This window comes from Brassica oleracea, chromosome C4 (assembly GCF_000695525.1).
Source record: "Brassica oleracea var. oleracea cultivar TO1000 chromosome C4, BOL, whole genome shotgun sequence".
NCBI lineage: Eukaryota > Viridiplantae > Streptophyta > Magnoliopsida > Brassicales > Brassicaceae > Brassica > Brassica oleracea.
Genome location: NC_027751.1, coordinates 15,802,927 through 15,821,217, shown reverse-complemented (window position 1 = coordinate 15,821,217; position 18,291 = coordinate 15,802,927). Strand labels below are relative to the sequence as shown.

The window sequence follows — 18,291 nt, the reverse complement described above, 5'->3', positions numbered from 1 at the left end:
CAATTATGACGGCCAGATTGTAACTCTTTGATTTTTTAAATAATATATATAAAATAAAATTACGAAAAGGTATGTTGTTAAGAGATGTGTTGTTTAAATAGATAACTGTTTAAGGAAGAGTTGCTATTATATTTTTTTAAGTTATGAAAATGTATGTTTGTTAATGGATGTGTTGTTTAAATAGATAATAACGTCTTGAATGGAGATTTCTTCAAGAAACAATGCGGTATATGGGATTTGGAGAAAAATGGATAGGGTGGATCATGGCTTGTATCTCTACAGTTACATATTCAGTTCTGATTAATGGAGCTCCAGAGGGTTTTATTACCCCGAAAAGGGGATTAAGACAGGGAGATCCCCTTTCTCCTTATCTGTTTATTCTCTGCGCTGAAGTGTTGTCTCATCTCTGTAACAAAGCAATGAGGGATCGTTCCCTGCTTGGAGTAAAAATTGCTATACAAGCCCCTGCAGTTAATCATTTGCTCTTCGCTGATGATTCTCTGTTCTTCTCATTAGCTAATCCTAAAGCGGCAAAGAAGTTAAATGATATATTCTCCAAGTATGAATCAGTCTCGGGTCAGGCAATCAACCTGAGTAAATCTACAATCACGTTTGGCAGTAGGGTTGGTGCAGAGGTCAAAACAAGAATGAGAAATGTATTAGGGATTCATAATGAAGGAGGGATTGGGAAGTATTTGGGTTTGCCTGAGCAGTTTGGATCCAAAAAGGGTGAGATGTTTGCATATATTGTTGATAAGGTTAAGAAGGTCGTGCATGGATGGAAGCAGAAACACCTTACACATGGAGGAAAGGAAGTTCTTCTTAAATCTATTGCTCTAGCCATGCCTATATTTTCGATGAATATATTCCGTTTACCAAAGGAAGTTTGTGAGGAAATCAATGCTATACTAGCACGATTCTGGTGGGGCACAGGAGAGTCAAAGGGTCTACATTGGTATGCTTGGAAAAGGGTATGCATTCCAAAGAGAGAAGGAGGTCTTGGATTCAGGGATCTTGAATCTTTCAATCAAGCACTTTTAGGAAAACAAGTGTGGAGAATAATGCAAAATCCAAATTGTTTGATGGCAAGAGTTTTGAGAGCACGCTACTTTCCAGATGGTGATATCCTAAAAGCTACTCTAAAGAAAAAATCTTCTTATGCCTGGAAATCAATACTCCATGGAAAGGATTTGATAGTTAAAGGAATGAGATACATCATTGGCAATGGGGAGTCAACAAAGATGTGGACGGATTCCTGGCTAAGTCTTCACCCACCAAGACCTCCAAGATCACGAGGAGAAGTCAATAATAACAGTAAGGTTAGTGATTATGTTTTAAATAATGGAAGGGGTTGGAACTTGGATAAACTCAGAGAAGACGTCATCCAAGAGGATATAGAGAAGATCCTAGAATTAAAGATAAGCTCAAAGGCGAGGCAGGATCTTATGGGTTGGCACTACACGGATAATGGACTCTATACAGTGAAATCTGGTTACTGGTTAGTAACCCACCTCCCTGATAATAACTACATTCCTCCAACGTATGGTTCAGTCGCTTTGAAGCAAAAGTTATGGAAAGTGAAGGTGCCAGCTAAACTGAAACATTTTCTGTGGAGAATATCTTCAAGAAGCATTGCAACCGGAAATAATTTGAAACGTCGACATGTTACTCCTGATGCAATATGCAAGCGATGTTGGCTAGAGGAGGAAACAGAAGAACACCTTTTCTTTACGTGTCCTTATGCAAAGAAAGTTTGGAGGGCTTCAGGTATAAATAATTTGATTTTAGACAGTACAATGTCTACATATGAAGAAAAATTAGAAGTTTGCTTACAAGTCTCAACAGCAACATCTCTGTGTCATTATCAAGACCTGCCTATTTGGATTCTCTGGAAGCTTTGGAAAAGTAGAAACGTGTTAGTCTTTCAACAGAGAGATTTCCATTGGAAGAATATTCTGTCTGCTGCTAGGAGTGATGCAAGGGAATGGAGAAATATTGAAACACAAGAAAATAATGCTTCGGATGGACATAGCATTTCTCCAACAAGCAGAAGTTCACAAAGATGGAAAGCTCCACCAAACCGGAGTTTAAAATGCAATGTGGATGCATCATTTATTGATACAAGAGAACCAAGCTCAGCAGGATGGGTTATTAGAGATGAACATGGAATCTATAAAGGAGCTGTTCAGGTACAAGGCAATAGGGTATGTTCTCCATTGGAGAGTGAGCTTCAAGCTATTCTAATGGCTGTACAGTTCTGTTGGACAAAAGGCTACAACAAGATTATCATAGAATCGGACTGCAGGAAAGCCATTGATATTTTAAATGATCTGGTACTTCACTTTGACTCTTTCAACTGGAAAAGAGAAATACGGTGGTGGGCAGAGAAGATTCAGAACATCTCATTTCAGTGGGTCAGGAGGGAAGCTAACAAAGTAGCAGATTCATTGGCTAGAACTCCGCTACAGGATATGTCTTCATATTGTTTTCATAATTACGTACCTGTGTTCTTAACAAATCTTCTACATGAAGATTATGTACAATCAAGGTTTAATTAATAAAATGATGAAGTTAGAAAAAAAAAACTGTTAAATGAAGAGTTGCCAATATAATTTTCTTGATGACATCATCAAAAGTATTTTATGTCCGTTAGATCAAAGAAAAAAACAAATTCTGACCATTGGATTAAATTTTTATTTTTCTATAAAAAATGATGATGTCTTAGGAGAACAAAATTTGGTTTGCTATTATATATAGATTAATGTAATTATTAATATCACCTTAATGTTCACATCTTTTAAAATAGAAGTATACAACATCTTTCCTGTACGATCTTATAAGAAAACACTAAGAACACAAATTCTAAATGTAATCACGAACCCTAAGGCAATATGAACTTTAACCCAGATACGTCATGTGGTTTCTTACTGATTTTCGTAATTGGATTTTGAAATTGAGAAATCTTATTTTCAATTTCTGGGTTGTGTACAGAAACTAAAGAAGACGACATTTCAGTTCTCGGAAAGATAAACTTAAGAAGTCATCAAGTAATTTCAAAAGCAATGGAAGTGGTGGTACGGTCGTAAGAAGTCATCAAGCGGTGAGGAAGAAGAATGTAATGTGTGTTCAATGATTCTCCAAACAACAGCCATGAACAGTGGAAAATAAAGCAATCATCGGGTGGAGAGCGATCCAACACGATTTTGAGTGGTGGGATACTATTTTGAATTGTACTTTAAACTCGAACAATTACGAAGTTAAATAGTCCAACTTTTTATGTTCAAAATTGAATTTTTTTGTTGTGTATTGTTGCATCTGCAATTGTCATATGAGTCGAGGAGATATAGAGTTCTTGCTCAGTGATGGAAGTGTTAGGAAATGAAAGATATGTACTTTATTACAATTATGTGCATTTCAGATTGCAATCTCAACAGTCAGATCATGTACATTGGCAGATGAGGTTAGGTTCTGCATTTGGTGCCTTTTTGGACTCAGTTGTCGATAATGTGTGTAACAACTTGTATTTTTTTAATCCCACGCTTCATTTTAGTGGAAGTGAGATCTGATTTATATATTGGGTCTGCAGCTTATGGTTGCATCTACATTGCTCTTACTATGTACAAAACCTTTGGAGGTTTCTGTAGACCAATTCCATTGTTAATGATGGTACCTTCTACTGCAATCATTGGTAGGCAGATAAGATATGAAACAAGTTCGTTGTCTTCTTCAGTTTCTTTCACTAGCAGAGGAAGTTATGTGTCCTTAACTATAAGGCTACAATATCCACAGTGAGAGAATGACTGCATCTAAAAATGGAACGATTTTAGAGGTAAGTTAAATCACCAACATCTCTCTGATATTGTAATATATAAGAGCTTTTTCTTTGTGTTTATGCTCTTACTGAATCAAGAAGTGGAATTGATTGACTGATGATCACAGGTTGTTCCTGTAAATAACTTGGGCAAATGGAAAACTGTTACGCAGATGTCAACACTAACCATACTTATTGTAAGCAGGGATAGAAATGTTGAATGGCTTTCAGCTTCTGGTGTTGGCTTGCTTTATGTATCAGGAGGACTATCGGTTTGGTCTTTAGTCGTTTATATGAGAGGCATATGGAAAGTACTACTGAAGTACTCATTTACGTAATCGGTTTTGTTTTTGCCTTGACTGCATTTGAATATACGGATTGATGAAGACAGTCCCAGATTCTCAGTCATCACTTACCAAGAGCATAGAACTTGAATGATGCAGCAATTGAGCAGTGATCTTAGGGGAAAATATCAAAATACTGGTTCCAATAAACTTTAAATTAAAGATATTTAACGAAATTTTAATATTTGAACTTAAAGTCAACATTTTATTTATTAAATTTATTAAAATTATTATTTTTAAAATATTCACTTTTAAAAGTTTACGTATGTTAGAAATAAAAAGTGTATATTTTAAATAATGTGGCGATGAAATTATTTAATTATATCTATATATATATAATTTATTTAATATAATCATATAGTATGTATTTTATATTAAAATTAAATATTATTATATAAAATAAATTTAATAATAAGTATGATTTATATTGTTATTTTTGACAAACAGGAATGAAAATATTGTAGAAAATACTTTCATACTAAAAACTAAAATATTTATAAAATGTTATATAAAATAATTTCGTAATTAGCAATGAAATATTATTATACATTAATATATATATTTATTTATCATTTATAAAATGAAAAATAAAAATTATATCCTAATTTATATTTTTATAGTCATATCCATCATATTAAAAACCATTATAGTGAACTAAATATGATAAATTTATAATAAATTAATAATTTAATATATTTTATTTTCATAAATATATATATAAATATTTTATGCTAAAATATAATATGTTGGCGGAAAAGGTTAACATTATTAAACTATATAATACATATATAAATTCGTTTAGTAATCAAAAACAAATTCAATAAGATAAGTATATAATAAAAAGTGACCGAATTAAATTACGGAACTGAAATTATAAAGTTATTTTTTAATAAACATTTAATACATGATTATCATTACAAAAATATACTACAATGATGTAAAACAAATATCTACGTATATAAAAGTAAAAGTAAACATCTGCGCGATTGCGCGGATCAAGATCTAGTTTACATTAAAACAACTTAGCTATTAAGTTAATTATCCATTAATGTTTTATACAGATTTAAGATTCTAGTCTTATCAAATGTAACTATGAGTGTCAAAATGAGCTGTAGCTCATGAGATGGTTCAGCTCAGCTCATTTTTTCACGAGCATGATCTCTATATTTTAGGATCATTTAATAAATGAGTTTAATGATCGAGCTTAAATTAGATCACGAGTTATATGAACGATCTTTAATGACTCATGAGCTTATTCATTTTTATACTAAAAATTATATATAATATATATATGTTATATATGTTATATATTTGGATAACTTCTATTTTTATTATGTAAAAAAGATAATTTCTATATTTATCATATTTATCTTCTAAAACTAAAATGTAAAACATACATATAAGTTTGCACCTGATCTTTGTTGTTTTGTTTTATGACCGACAACAATGATAAAATATTTTCTATCTCAGATTATTTATTTATACTTTGTTATTACTTTTAACATAAAATATTTATAAATGTTTTATTTTAATTTTATAATTTAAACAGATGAAAACATTGAAGATGAATTTTCTCAAGACTCTCATGAAAAATAGAGATTTGGATCATTAGTTTTGCATTAATTTAATTTATATTAGGTTTTGTTTTTTGTATTTGTTGGTTTTTATTTAGTATTTAATATTTATGTTTTGGATATTTTTAATATCTAAATTTTGAACAATATTATATAAGTTATTTTATCACTATTTTATTTCATTTTTATATTAGATCACGAGTTAGCTCATTTAACTCATGATCTTGGTGATCTGAGTTCGAGTTTACATATTGAAACTCATTTATTAAATGAGCTGAGTGAGCTAGCTCATGAGCTGAGCTAAGTTGAGCGAGTTAGCTCATTTTGACACCCCTAAATGTAACTCTGATTAATGAAAAAGATAGTTTATGAGATTTTAACATGGTTCAAGTATGTCAGACGTGAATTTTAATGCTATGGCACAAGTAGAACCGTCAGATATTATCTTTACAAGACATGTAAAATTGTGATTTCATGTAAAAAAAGGGTAGTGGGTGATCCCTTTCTCCGAAGAGGCGAAGAGAGAATGTGAAAGCTTCGGTGGCCACGGGCTGTGTTTATTTAGATTAGCAGCGGATTCGAATTCTAAAAATCTACGGAATACCTTGTGCCACCCGTGGGTTTGGTAGAATCACCATGTAATAATATTTTAAAGTTTTCTAATAAAATAGAAAATATTGATATCATGGGTTTGGTTTTCTCTGGATTAGTTTTTGATTTTATCTAAGTAAAACCACGTAAAAGAAACTGGTAGAGAGAGAGAATCATACTTGGAATAAATTAGTTGTCCAGTGAACTATACAACTATCATTAATGGCTAGACTCGTTAATATCATATATCTAAGGAAATGTTGGATGTATAAAAAGGTCATGTGTGATGTGTAATCTCCAAATCCTTTTTCAAATGTTCTTGGGAAATCGACAGAAATTATGAACTGGTTGGTATGATTGCAACATCGCCTTGAATGATTAATTTGAAAAGGTTGTTGTAAATGGACCGATCACTTCTATTAAAGTTTTTCCTAAATTAAAATTGATCCCTATAAAATAAAGAAGAAGTAAAGAGAATTAAAAAAAAAATTTAAATTAATATTTATCCTACTGTATATTAAAAGAGAAGGCATTTAAGTTGTTTATGTTTTTGAGTCATTCATAAGTGAAAGTTTTAGAAAATTATTTTAATTTTATTAGTCGATGAAAGACCACAAGATCCACTCATAAATTAAGATTAAGGTTTAATATATCGTTTCAAACCACTAATGAATAAATCGATTATTTGTGAATGATTTGAAGATTTAAGAGTGTTTCTTATTGATACTCGGAGTGTATATAAGGATGATAATCAGAGTGTTTATGAATACAAATGAGATTGAATGTAAAATGAGTATAGTTTTTATCTATGAAGCTTGGCTAATCTGAGTGTATAATCAGAGTGTTTCTTTCCTTCATTTACGCCCATTCTTATAGCTTCTTCAAGGAGAGTCATAACAACGACGTGATCCCCTGCGGATATCCAACATCATTAACGCATCCTTTAATGCTCACATCTTCTTTACGTTTTGTGCTGACTAGGTCATGTCGGCAGTGTCTATCATCCTATCTCAGATGGACCTTAATCCCTCTTGCACTTATTGTCTCTTTAGTGGAAAAATGAGCTATTAGGATGAGACTATGTAGTTGCTAGAACCCATGCTTAAAGTGCTGGTGAACATTTGAAGATAGCGTTAGTTACATACTCTTCAAGTTTTTGACAAATATTATCATATCTCATATGCCGACGATTCAAATTCCTTGTGACAGCTACATTTATATATTGTCATAGATAGCCCTTATATAGAGATCTCGTGTATTAGGGATGTTGAATGGGTTTTGGACAATTAAAATGTTTTAAAATGAAAAAAACAATCAGCTTGTTTCTTTAATGAAAAACAAATTTATATAGGTTAGTTTACGTTTAACAGTTTATGCAAGTTTAGGTGTTTACATTACTTTGTTTTCCTTTTTGACAGTAGTAAGAAAAAAAAATTGAAAAATGCATGCGTCACCTCTCAGCCTCGATCTCACGTATTCTACAGATATCCCTACAAATATCGCCAATATGATGGATGTTCAAACTAGAATTCGTGATAAACAAATGCATGAACAACTGAAAGCTGGTTTGGTTGAACAGGTACGACGTAAATTTGGACGTGATGAAGACAACACTTGAGCTCAGATGTTTCTTTCAAATTATTCTCGATTATTTTACTAATCTTTGTTTTTATGTTTTTATTTAAAATTCTATGTTTTCAATGTTATCTTTTAATATCTCTTATATAATAAATAAAATTTATCTTAAATAAAACAATATTTAATATATTTCTTTTAAGAACCCCAATATAAACAACTTGCATTGGAGGCAAAAAATTAGAAGTCTCTTAGATAAAATGCTTAACACACTTTTATTGGTAAAAAAGTGATTAAGATATCCATTAGGAGTGCTAGGGATAATGGTGCTCTTAGCTCTCCTCTCTGCCTCTCATCTAGAAGAAAGGGCTCCACTGCCAATAGTAGAAAAAACTCTGGTGGAGAATCATATAATTTACGTTGTACCAACCAGTACGGGCATACGGCATATCAAAAAAAAAGAATGAAACGTACACCAAAAGGAAACACATGATCATGAAGGTGATTCAAGATGTATATTAAAGCAACTACTCTATAACTCTATTGTAGGTTGCAATCAGCAAATGACAGAGAGCAAAAGATTTTAAAATACAAAGCAAGAATAGTATTTAATCTCCTTTTCAAAAAAAAAAGCATTTAATCTGTTCTACTTTAGTACCAAATACCGAAAATAGTGATTCCCAAAAAGATAACCCAAGACAAGATGTGTAGCCACATTGGTAGCGGCCGTACCTCCCTTGGGTCAGGGCCATGTCCATGAGGGCAACGTCCAGCCTCGGCTCCACACTGGTAGCAAAATTCATGACCACATCTAACGAATACAATAAAGGTTAATCAGATTTTAAACATTAAACATACTCGAAGGGTAGTGTGATTATATAGAGATGATACCTGCACTTTATGCGGATGCAGCCTTGAGAAAGTTCAATCATGTGTTGACACATTCCGCACTGACGCCACATCTTCTCGTCTGCTAGAGCTTTTAGCTTTCTGTCGTTTTCCGTAGGATTTGGATGCAACCTCTTGTAATGGTCACACAACATATTGCTATGCCACGGAACTTTACATCTGCTGCAAAAGGGTTCACCGCATTTACCGCAGCATCTCCTAACTCCAGCTTCTCTAGTAGATTTCCAGAGCTCCTTTTCCGACGTTAAAGCAGAACACCTAGGGTTCGGGCAATAGAATCTCTCCGATACAGGAATTGAATCCTCTTTAATCCTTTGTAACCATATGGCTTGTAGTTTAGGAGTCAAAAGATAAGCACAGCGTGTAAAAGTCAACTTAGACTTGCAGCGATGCTGAGGACATCTCACAAAACCTTGCTCCAGTAGCTTTACTTCTATATGTCGTTTCACACACTCGGAACAAAACCAATGACCACATTTATCAACAGAAAACATCTGATCAGCATTGATATCTTCATCTAAACATATAGCGCAAGTCGTTTTCTGAGCGTCCACTTGTATCCTTGTTTCATAAACTATTGTTTCTCTAGCTAGTTTATAAACATATCTGATATCATTTGGGGCCACGAAAATAGGAAGGCACGATGCAAATTTTCCTCTGATGTGCTGCACCTCATTCAGTAGCATGCCAGACATATTCTCCTCTAGCACGGATTTTCCCGTAATCTACACAAATAAAATCTAATTAATATTACAATTCATAAACTAGTAATGCAACATTAGTAATGATCATCATTCTATTATTATCACCAACCTCGGTGAAGCAGGAATATGATACGCCTTAGAAAACTGATTCTAGTTTTATGTATTATTACAACTGCATGAAACAAGAGAAAAAAAAACAAAAGACGTGCGAGCCAAGTAAAACTTACTAATCTGTAAATAGGTTGATAATCGCAGTAAATTGAGATATGATTTATCCCCAAGCCCACGGCTTCGGTCAGACCGCGCGCGCTTCAATGCTCTAAGCTCAGCTTCCAATTCAGTAACGTAGGAACCAAAAATTGGTGTCTTCATCTGAAACAAGACATCATCTTTCTCCCCACAAATTGCAATCCCTAATCCGGCCACGGCCAATGGGTCCTCACTAACCATACCCTTGAAGTAAAGCTTGTACAAGCCATTGGGTTTTGCCTGTGTTGGTTTTCCGGCGTGTTTTGGATCATCTATTCTAGAAAATCCCTTGGCCATCTTTTTTTTTGCCACCGCAACAGAACTCTCCTAAGATTCTTGAGTTTACAGTTTATATGAATGTACCAATAATATCCACACTACACAAAAGGAAAATATCTTTCGATAAACATGTATTTCTATTTAATATTCTGATTTATAGATTTGATAAATTTAATAATGAGAAATATCCTAGAGGGGAAATTTTTTAATTATAATTGATTAGAGATTATAAAAAATGTCTCCTTGTTGTGTACTATAATTTACTGACTAATTTTTTATGTTTGCCACAATCGTTGGGTAAATTACTAGATTTACAGTCATGACATAATTTTCAAAAACAAAATTGCATGATATCCATAATTATTTTCCTTTTATAAAAATCTAGTAGTATATGTTTTCTCGTTGCACTTTTTTTTTTTTTTTGTAAAATTTTAAATTATTATACCAAAATTTTAAATATTTTTACAGAGATTACAAAAAGATTAGTAGCAGAATGTAAAAATGAAACTACACAGCAAACGGAATGTGACAATGAAAAGAACCCAAGCAGAGAAGCTAGCCTGAGAACCAGCTAAGCAGCAGAGCAAGTCGAGACCAAGCATGTCGGAATGGTCGAAGAAAAAGGTCTGATTGCTACGAACTATCAAAAGATAGGTGCCCTCAAACCTTGAAACTACGATTTATGCAGCTTTCAAACACCCAACTAACCCAAAGAATCCAAGCACAAATCAACCAAGAAACCCGAGAGAGACCATCTCTGACGGCACGAGAGAAATTCTCCACACGACGATTACGATAGTGACATGCGGAAACACAAATATCTCAATTAGAGATTTAGACATTGCAGATCAGGCAAAATATCTAAACGAGCAATATTTTGAATTTTTTATATTTTTCTGGCCTAAATTTTATTTTTAAATTACAGAAAATAATTTTTGAATTATTTTGTAGTTTCTAAATCTATTAAAAATAAACTTTAAGGCTATTTTGTTTTTAGCAACGTGGCTAGGGGTGGGCGTTCGGGTACCAATTCGGATTCAGTACGGGTTTATTCGGGTTTCATATTTTCGGGGTCAAAGATTTCAGCTCCATTCGGGTTTTTCTAAGTTTTGGTTCGGGCTCGGTTCAGGTTCGGTTCAGGTTCGGTTCAGATCTTTGCGGGTTCAGTTCGGACTCAGATAGCCCATTGAAATAATTTTTTAAATTTTTAAATTTATTATATACTTTAAATTTCTCAAAATCTATAAACAATATAATATATTACATATAAATTTGAATAACATATATCAAAATACCTAAACGTAACATATAATTTGATTTGGTTTGAATATTTGGATAGATAATCAATAGATATTTCAAGCATTTTTGGTGTTTTGAGTATATTTTAGCTATTTTAGACATTTACTTTTGACTATTTGTATATATTTTCAAGTATTTTGGACAATTTAAAAATATCTTATATATTTTAGATGTTTTTAATAGACATTAAATCTAAAATATATTTATATACGGAGGTATAAAAATCTATTTCGGTTACATTCGGGTACCCGAAATACTTCGGTTCGGGTCGGATTCGGTTTCAGTTATTTAAACACAAAAACTTTGAACCCGTTCGAATATTTAATCAATTTTGGTTCGGATTCGATACTACTTTTTCGGGTCGAGTTCAGTTCGATTTTTTTGATTCGGATTTTTTGTCCAGCCCTAAACATGGCATTGTCGATTTTTATTAGATCCTATAAACAAAAACATACACACAAAACAAATAAAGAAAAAAGCTAAAAATGTTAATATCTGAATATATAAAATTAAAATTAGTGTCCCTCACTAAAACCTCCTAAAATTTGACATTAACGGTTACTTCCTACAACTTCTGTCTCTCTCTCTCTCTCTCTCTCTCTACTTCGTCCCTCTTCTCTCTCTCTCTCTCTCTCTCTCTCTCTCTTTCTGGTGTTTGAAGAAACCCTAATTCTCGTTCTTAGTCAGTCTCATTTCCTCTCCGGCTAGTGAGTTAAATTTTTGTAGATCTAGAAGAAAGAAAAAAACCATCACTATGCGCTAACTGAGAAAATTAATCTGTAAAAAAGAAATGTCAAGCTCCGACCCGAAACCCGGTCCACCGCCTCCAGCCCCTGAATCCCCCGCAATGCCACCCTCCACTTGGGCCAAACGAACCGGATTCCGTCCCAAATTCTCCGGCGAGACTACCGCCTCCGATTCCGGCCAACTCTCATTGCCTGCAGCCACACAATCAGAATCCCAGCCGGATCTCGAAGCTGGCCAGCCTCGCCTCCGTCGTCCTCCTGTCTCCGCCGCAGCCAACGGTGCGACGGATAAGGATAAGAATGAGAAACCACCGCCGCCTCCACCACCACCTCCTTCCGCTGCTCTGATGAAGAGAAGGAGAGATTCTGATGGGGTTTCTGGGAGATCAAACGGACCCGGGTCGGGTGACCCGGTTAGAAGACCTAACCGGGTTGAAGAGACGGTGGAGGTTTTGCCACAGAGAATGGATGAAGATTTGGTGGCTAGAAATTCGCATATCAAGTATGGACTCAGAGATACGCCTGGACTTGGTCAGTTACTGAGACATTATTATTATTATTATTATTATTATTATTATTATTATTATCTGAAGGAATCATTTTGTTGTTGATAATTATATAGATTCCTTGTCAGAACATGTTATTTACTTTAATTGTGCTAAAGAGAGATTAATACGTTTTCTGTGTGTTCAGTTCCAATTGGGTTCTATGGATTGCAGCAGTACCTCTCCATGTTAGGTTCACTGATTCTTGTTCCACTTGTTATTGTTCCTGCTATGGGAGGTTCCCACGTAAGTGTGATTCTCTACTTTGATCAATGTTGTCTGCATTTAGTTTAATTTCATTTCCATTTTTTGTGTCGATTTGTAGGAGGACATTGCAAATGTGGTCTCGACCGTACTTTTTGTGTGTGGAATCACTACTTTGTTGCATACTTCGTTTGGATCGAGGCTTCCTTCGATTCAAGGCCCTTCTTTTGTGTTCCTCGCTCCGGTTTTGGGCATCATTAACTCCCCAGAGTTTCAAGGTCTGAATGGAAATAATGTAAGTAAGAGAAATCATTATAGATTGTCTTGTACAAATATATCTGACATCAAGTATTGTCTTTTGGTTGATATGGTAGAATTTCAAGCATATCATGAGAGAGCTGCAAGGTGCAATCATAGTTGGTTCAGCTTTTCAAGCAGTGCTTGGATACAGTGGCTTAATGTCGCTGATTTTGAGGTATAAATCTCCCTTGCCTTTCTCCCAAGCTGACACCTTCGATATAAATATTAAATCAAGCATTAGTTATTGTTTCCGTATATTGTGTTTTGTTTACACATGGTTCTTGTGGCTTATTGTGATGCTATATTTTCTTGTAGCACATTATCTTCTGACCCTTCTTCTATATAGGTTGATCAATCCAGTAGTTGTTGCTCCAACGATAGCTGCGGTTGGACTTTCGTTTTACAGCTATGGTTTCCCGCTTGTTGGTAAATGTCTTGAGATCGGTGTTGTGCAGATACTACTCGTGGTCATCTTTGCTCTTGTAAGTTCATTAAAATTACTGCTAACCGCTTTTTGCAAATAAACCTTTTTTGGATGCTAGTTTCAAGTTAAAACGTATCATATCACATCAGGTTCTTGTTAACACTGCTGTTACACTTTTTTTTTGCTGCAGTACCTCCGGAAAATCTCAGTTTTAAGCCATAGGGTTTTCCTTATCTATGCGGTAAGGTCATCTTGTCATTTCCCATTCTACATACTAATTTCTAATTATAACTTACCTTAAGGTTCCTTTGAGTCTTGCAATCACTTGGGGCGCTGCATTCCTCTTAACCTCAGCAGGAGCTTACACCTACAAAGGCTGCGACCCAAACGTTCCCGTCTCAAACGTTGTATCGAGCTACTGCAGAAAATACATGACCAGAATGAAGTACTGTCGGGTCGATACTTCTCAGGCGCTGAGATCCGCACCTTGGTTTAGGTTTCCTTACCCGTTGCAATGGGGCGTGCCGATATTCACCTGGAAAATGTCTGTTGTCATGTGTGTGATCTCTATAATTGCTTCAGTAGATTCGGTTAGTGTGTTTTTTATTTTTATATCAGCCATTTTGAAGTACCTCTTTTGCTAATCAGTTTATGCTTCAGGTTGGTTCGTACCACGCTTCTTCTCTGTTGGCAGCGTCAATGCCTCCAACTCCCGGTGTTGTGAGTCGGGCGATAGGCCTTGAAGGTTTCGCAAGCGTCCTAGCCGGTTTATGGGGTACAGGTGCTGGCTCAACAACCTTAACTGAAAACGTTCACACCATCGCTGTGGCGAAAATGGGAAGCCGCAGAGTCGTTGAGTTAGGCGCATGTGTTTTAGTTGTATTATCCCTTGTCGGTGAGTAAGTAGTGGCCACTGCCTAAATTCAACTATATGACTCATCATTAAAGAAGTAAGTTTTTTGATATATCTTCAGGTAAAGTGGGAGGGTTTATTGCATCGATACCTCAAGTGATGGTTGCTTCTCTTCTCTGCTTTATGTGGGCAATGTTTACGGCTTTAGGCCTCTCAAACTTACGTTATAGTGAAGCTGGAAGCTCGAGGAATATCATCATTGTCGGGTTATCGTTGTTCTGTTCTCTCTCTGTCCCAGCTTACTTCCAGCAGTATGGCGTTTCTCCAAACTCGAACCTCTCTGTTCCAAGTTACTACCAACCTTACATTGTTGCTTCTCATGGACCCTTCAAAAGCCAATATAAAGGGGTATGTTACGCTTTGCTCACTTTCCGGATCGAACTTTTAGAAGAAAAGGTGGTGACTCATAAGCTTGTGGGACGTTTTATTTGGCAGGTGAACTATGTGGTGAACACGCTCTTATCGATGAACATGGTGATTGCTTTTATCATGGCTGTGGTTTTGGACAATACTGTTCCTGGGAGCAAGCAGGAACGTGGGGTTTATGTTTGGTCTGATAGTGAGACTGTAACGAGAGAGCCAGTACTTGCTAAAGACTATGAGCTGCCGTTTAGGGTTGGGAGGTTTTTCAGATGGATCAAATGGGTTGGCATTTGAAAGAATTAACACAGTGGCTCAAAAGTGTGTATATAGAGGTCAGATGAAGGATTCTCTTTTCTTTTGTTTGTTATTTTTAGTCTTTCTCAGTTTTATGTAACATGGTGAAGTTTTCTTGTGTCCCAAGTTTGTCTATTGGATAGTTTTTGTGGTTTAAAACAGGGAGTTGATGTTGTAAGTTGTATAGATTATTATGATCAGTCCTTTTGTAATACCTTATTGTTCTTTTGGATAACAATATCTTGTGTTCACCACTTCACCGTGTTGAGATGAGGGTTAAATTTTGCGTGGAACTATGCTATTGCTATATGAAATTTTTCGTAAGGAAATAGATCATTAACTTAAAAAAATAAAACAGGAGTAGAGTTTAATCCAATGTATTTTTTTAAAAAATATCAATTTGTAACTATATATTAAAAAATATAAGATTTTTATTTTTTCCTTTTTAGAAATAGTAATCTTATTATAGTGATAGGTTAGATTGAAGTTAGCCAGAGATAGGTATAGAAGTAATAAAAACAATATTATAACATTATAACTGAATTTCAGAACAAATAACAATACAAAGCATGGTTATATTTGTTATATACACGTTGAACTAACCTGAATATATTATGAACATAAGCTTAGATTAACAATTACGAACACATTTGTATATGATACATAAATTTATAAACATAAGTGATAACCTAAAAAATGCGAATCTTTCAGTTTCAATCTATCTATCCGCATTAATTAAATAGGTCTTACAAAATTGTTACATAAAATTTTAACTAATATGTATAAACAGATTAGAAATGTTACGAATTATTATAATGATATAGATCATTTGTAATCTTGGTATTGAACTAACCATCCCCTATATATTAATTGAGGAACATTTGAAAAGATGTAACCCTTAGTATTTTCTAAACCAGTTAAATGTTTAAATTTATAATAATAAATAATAAATTCATGTGGATATAAACATATAAGAAAAATTATATATAATGTAAAATTCTTTAAAAATAGTTATGTCTAAGAGGATACTTCTATTTTAATAATATATATATATATATATATTGTTTTTTGTTGGACTATCATCCGAAAATATGATATTAAAAAGGATAATTATCTCAAATAGCTATTTTTAATTTTTTGTCATACAACAATCTTTCAGAAAAAAATGATCAAAATAACTCTTTTTTTACTTTAAAATTTTTAATATTTATTTTTTGTTTAAAAAATTTTGAAACCATGTCCTCAATACTCCACTTCTTAGCTCTAAACCTTAAGTTTAGATTAGTTAATCATAAAATATAAATATATTTTTGCTCTTTAATGAAATTTTTTGATCATTTTTTGTGTGGCTATTTTTGTAAAATAAACAAAAACATATTATCCTAAAAAAATTCTCTATTAAAAATACCTTCGCTGCCGTCTTTGAAAAGTTATTGGGAAAATTATGTTGCGTCTCATCTATCGATTTATATTTCTTTATTTGGCACCACCGCATAAATATTTAATTGAAAACTTCTATAACAAAGAAAATGAAAATCAAGCCATAAAATATATTATACCCCTATTTTGATTTTGATGATTTTTGGCTGTTCATTTGATTTTGATGATTTTTTTTTTTGCTATATATCATCTGGGGGAGGCAACATCTCAAATGAACAGCAAAAAATCATCAAAATCAAAATAGTTTTCTTCTGAAAAGGATAATAAAAGAAAAACGTTGTTGTAGCAGAGCATCAGAACCCAATGGCAAATTGAGGCGGAAAACTATCAACTTATAAATGTAGAATTGTAAATAGTTGGTCGATCATCATATTTATTCCAAACACTGAAAGAATCTCTCCCCACACAAATATATATATTGCAATTTTCATAGAAAGCTAGTACATGTAAGGTTAATGAATACCCTTATATGTTCTAATATATTTTAGACATAAGATTCAGAATCCACGTGATAACATACGGAACAATTACAAAATAATTATGGTAAAAAAAAATATATACATATATATAGATTTGTGTTACTATTAACCGCAGTTTATAACATTGATAGCCTCAATCTATGTTTAGTTTATTATAATTTGTGTTTCAATTTTATATTATATTTATTGAAACTAAAAATAGAAAACAATGGCCGGTCTCTCGTTCAATTCTCTGTATTGGTTAAATAAATAATCAAATAAATTAATGGATAAGATAATATAATTAGGCAACGTGAATAATCAGATTGAAGGAGCTCGTAAACCTACCAGAAAACATATTAATATTAGGTCTACTCATATTTTTATTAGTTTAAATTAGTTAATTTCGTTAAACCTCACATTAGTTGGTCACATAAAATTTTGCCATGAGGTTTATACAAAATCATTTTGCCCACGTAACTCAGATAATTGTACTTAAAAATAAATATTAATAAAAATAAATAATTGTACTCTATAAAAAAACTGCAAATAATTGTAATTGTCGCTAATAAGTTAAGTCTAGTTTACTTGCATTTATGTATTTTTTTCGTTCTTTGAATAAAATAGACTCGTCCAAACGATGTCGCTAGTCTGCAATTATTGAAGGACTAATCGCAATGCAACTTGGGGAGGCAGATGATGGATTATGGACAGCTCCACAGTTCACAAGGCGATATTGGTCACGTCTCAGGCATCTTTCAGTTATGTCGCCTGCTTGGGCCCATCTTAACTTTCTGTTCCTACCACGTGTCTATTTATTTAGTTTCACCCAATTTCATTTTGCGTATGTTTATCTTTTTGCAATTACATCTTCAACTTGGTTAAGTGGGACTTGTCTGGTATCCAAAAGTTCTGTTCGTCTAACCTTTGCATAATCTTATCTACGACCTTAACCGCTGGGCTAGAAAAAAAATCATGAGGCAGATATTGATATAATGTCTAAAGCTTCAGTTTTCACATAAATATTTATAGGGCTTTTTGCAAAAGTGACTCAAAACTTAGAGTTAAACAGAAAACTAACATTTTCTTTTGACTCTTTTTTTTTTGAGATTTTAACCCCACACCTGCATTTTATCTACGAAAATGCCATTAACATTTTTTTTTTTTTCGAAAATGGTTTCTTTACTGTCTCAACCTCATCTTCTTCAAGTATTTACAATATTGCCACTGCAATGAATAGTGGCAACAACCTTGTACGAACTGTTTGGA

General features: G+C 33.5%; 1 protein-coding gene and 1 pseudogene across 2 annotated transcripts; one reads left to right on the top strand and one right to left on the bottom strand.

Moving 5' to 3' along the window:
• Nucleotides 1–8,546: 8,546 nt before the first annotated feature.
• Nucleotides 8,547–9,967, bottom strand: LOC106338247 (annotated as a pseudogene).
• Nucleotides 9,968–11,934: 1,967 nt separating this feature from the next.
• On the top strand, nucleotides 11,935–15,378 carry LOC106336837 (nucleobase-ascorbate transporter 12). 2 transcript variants are annotated; one of them, XM_013775781.1, is made up of 10 exons: nucleotides 12,126–12,612; nucleotides 12,775–12,872; nucleotides 12,952–13,125; nucleotides 13,205–13,305; nucleotides 13,477–13,612; nucleotides 13,745–13,795; nucleotides 13,857–14,144; nucleotides 14,215–14,449; nucleotides 14,529–14,815; nucleotides 14,903–15,143. In XM_013775781.1, the coding sequence occupies exons 1-10, from the start codon at nucleotides 12,126–12,128 to the stop codon at nucleotides 15,122–15,124; spliced, it is 2,079 nt and encodes a 692-aa protein (XP_013631235.1). In that variant the 3' UTR covers nucleotides 15,125–15,143. The 2 variants fall into 2 exon arrangements, with proteins under 2 accessions (XP_013631234.1, XP_013631235.1); XM_013775780.1 differs by having other exon boundaries at nucleotides 11,935–12,612; nucleotides 13,205–13,612; nucleotides 14,903–15,378.
• Nucleotides 15,379–18,291: the final 2,913 nt, after the last annotated feature.

Bases quoted from the DNA above. Each gene is read 5' to 3' on its own strand.
- LOC106336837 (XM_013775780.1), top strand. From the start codon at position 12,126: ATGTCAAGCTCCGACCCGAAACCCGGTCCACCGCCTCCAGCCCCTGAA. The intron at 13,613-13,744 runs GTAAGTTCATTA...TTTTTGCTGCAG, and splicing joins TCGTGGTCATCTTTGCTCTT to TACCTCCGGAAAATCTCAGT. The intron at 14,145-14,214 runs GTTAGTGTGTTT...TTTATGCTTCAG, and splicing joins TAATTGCTTCAGTAGATTCG to GTTGGTTCGTACCACGCTTC.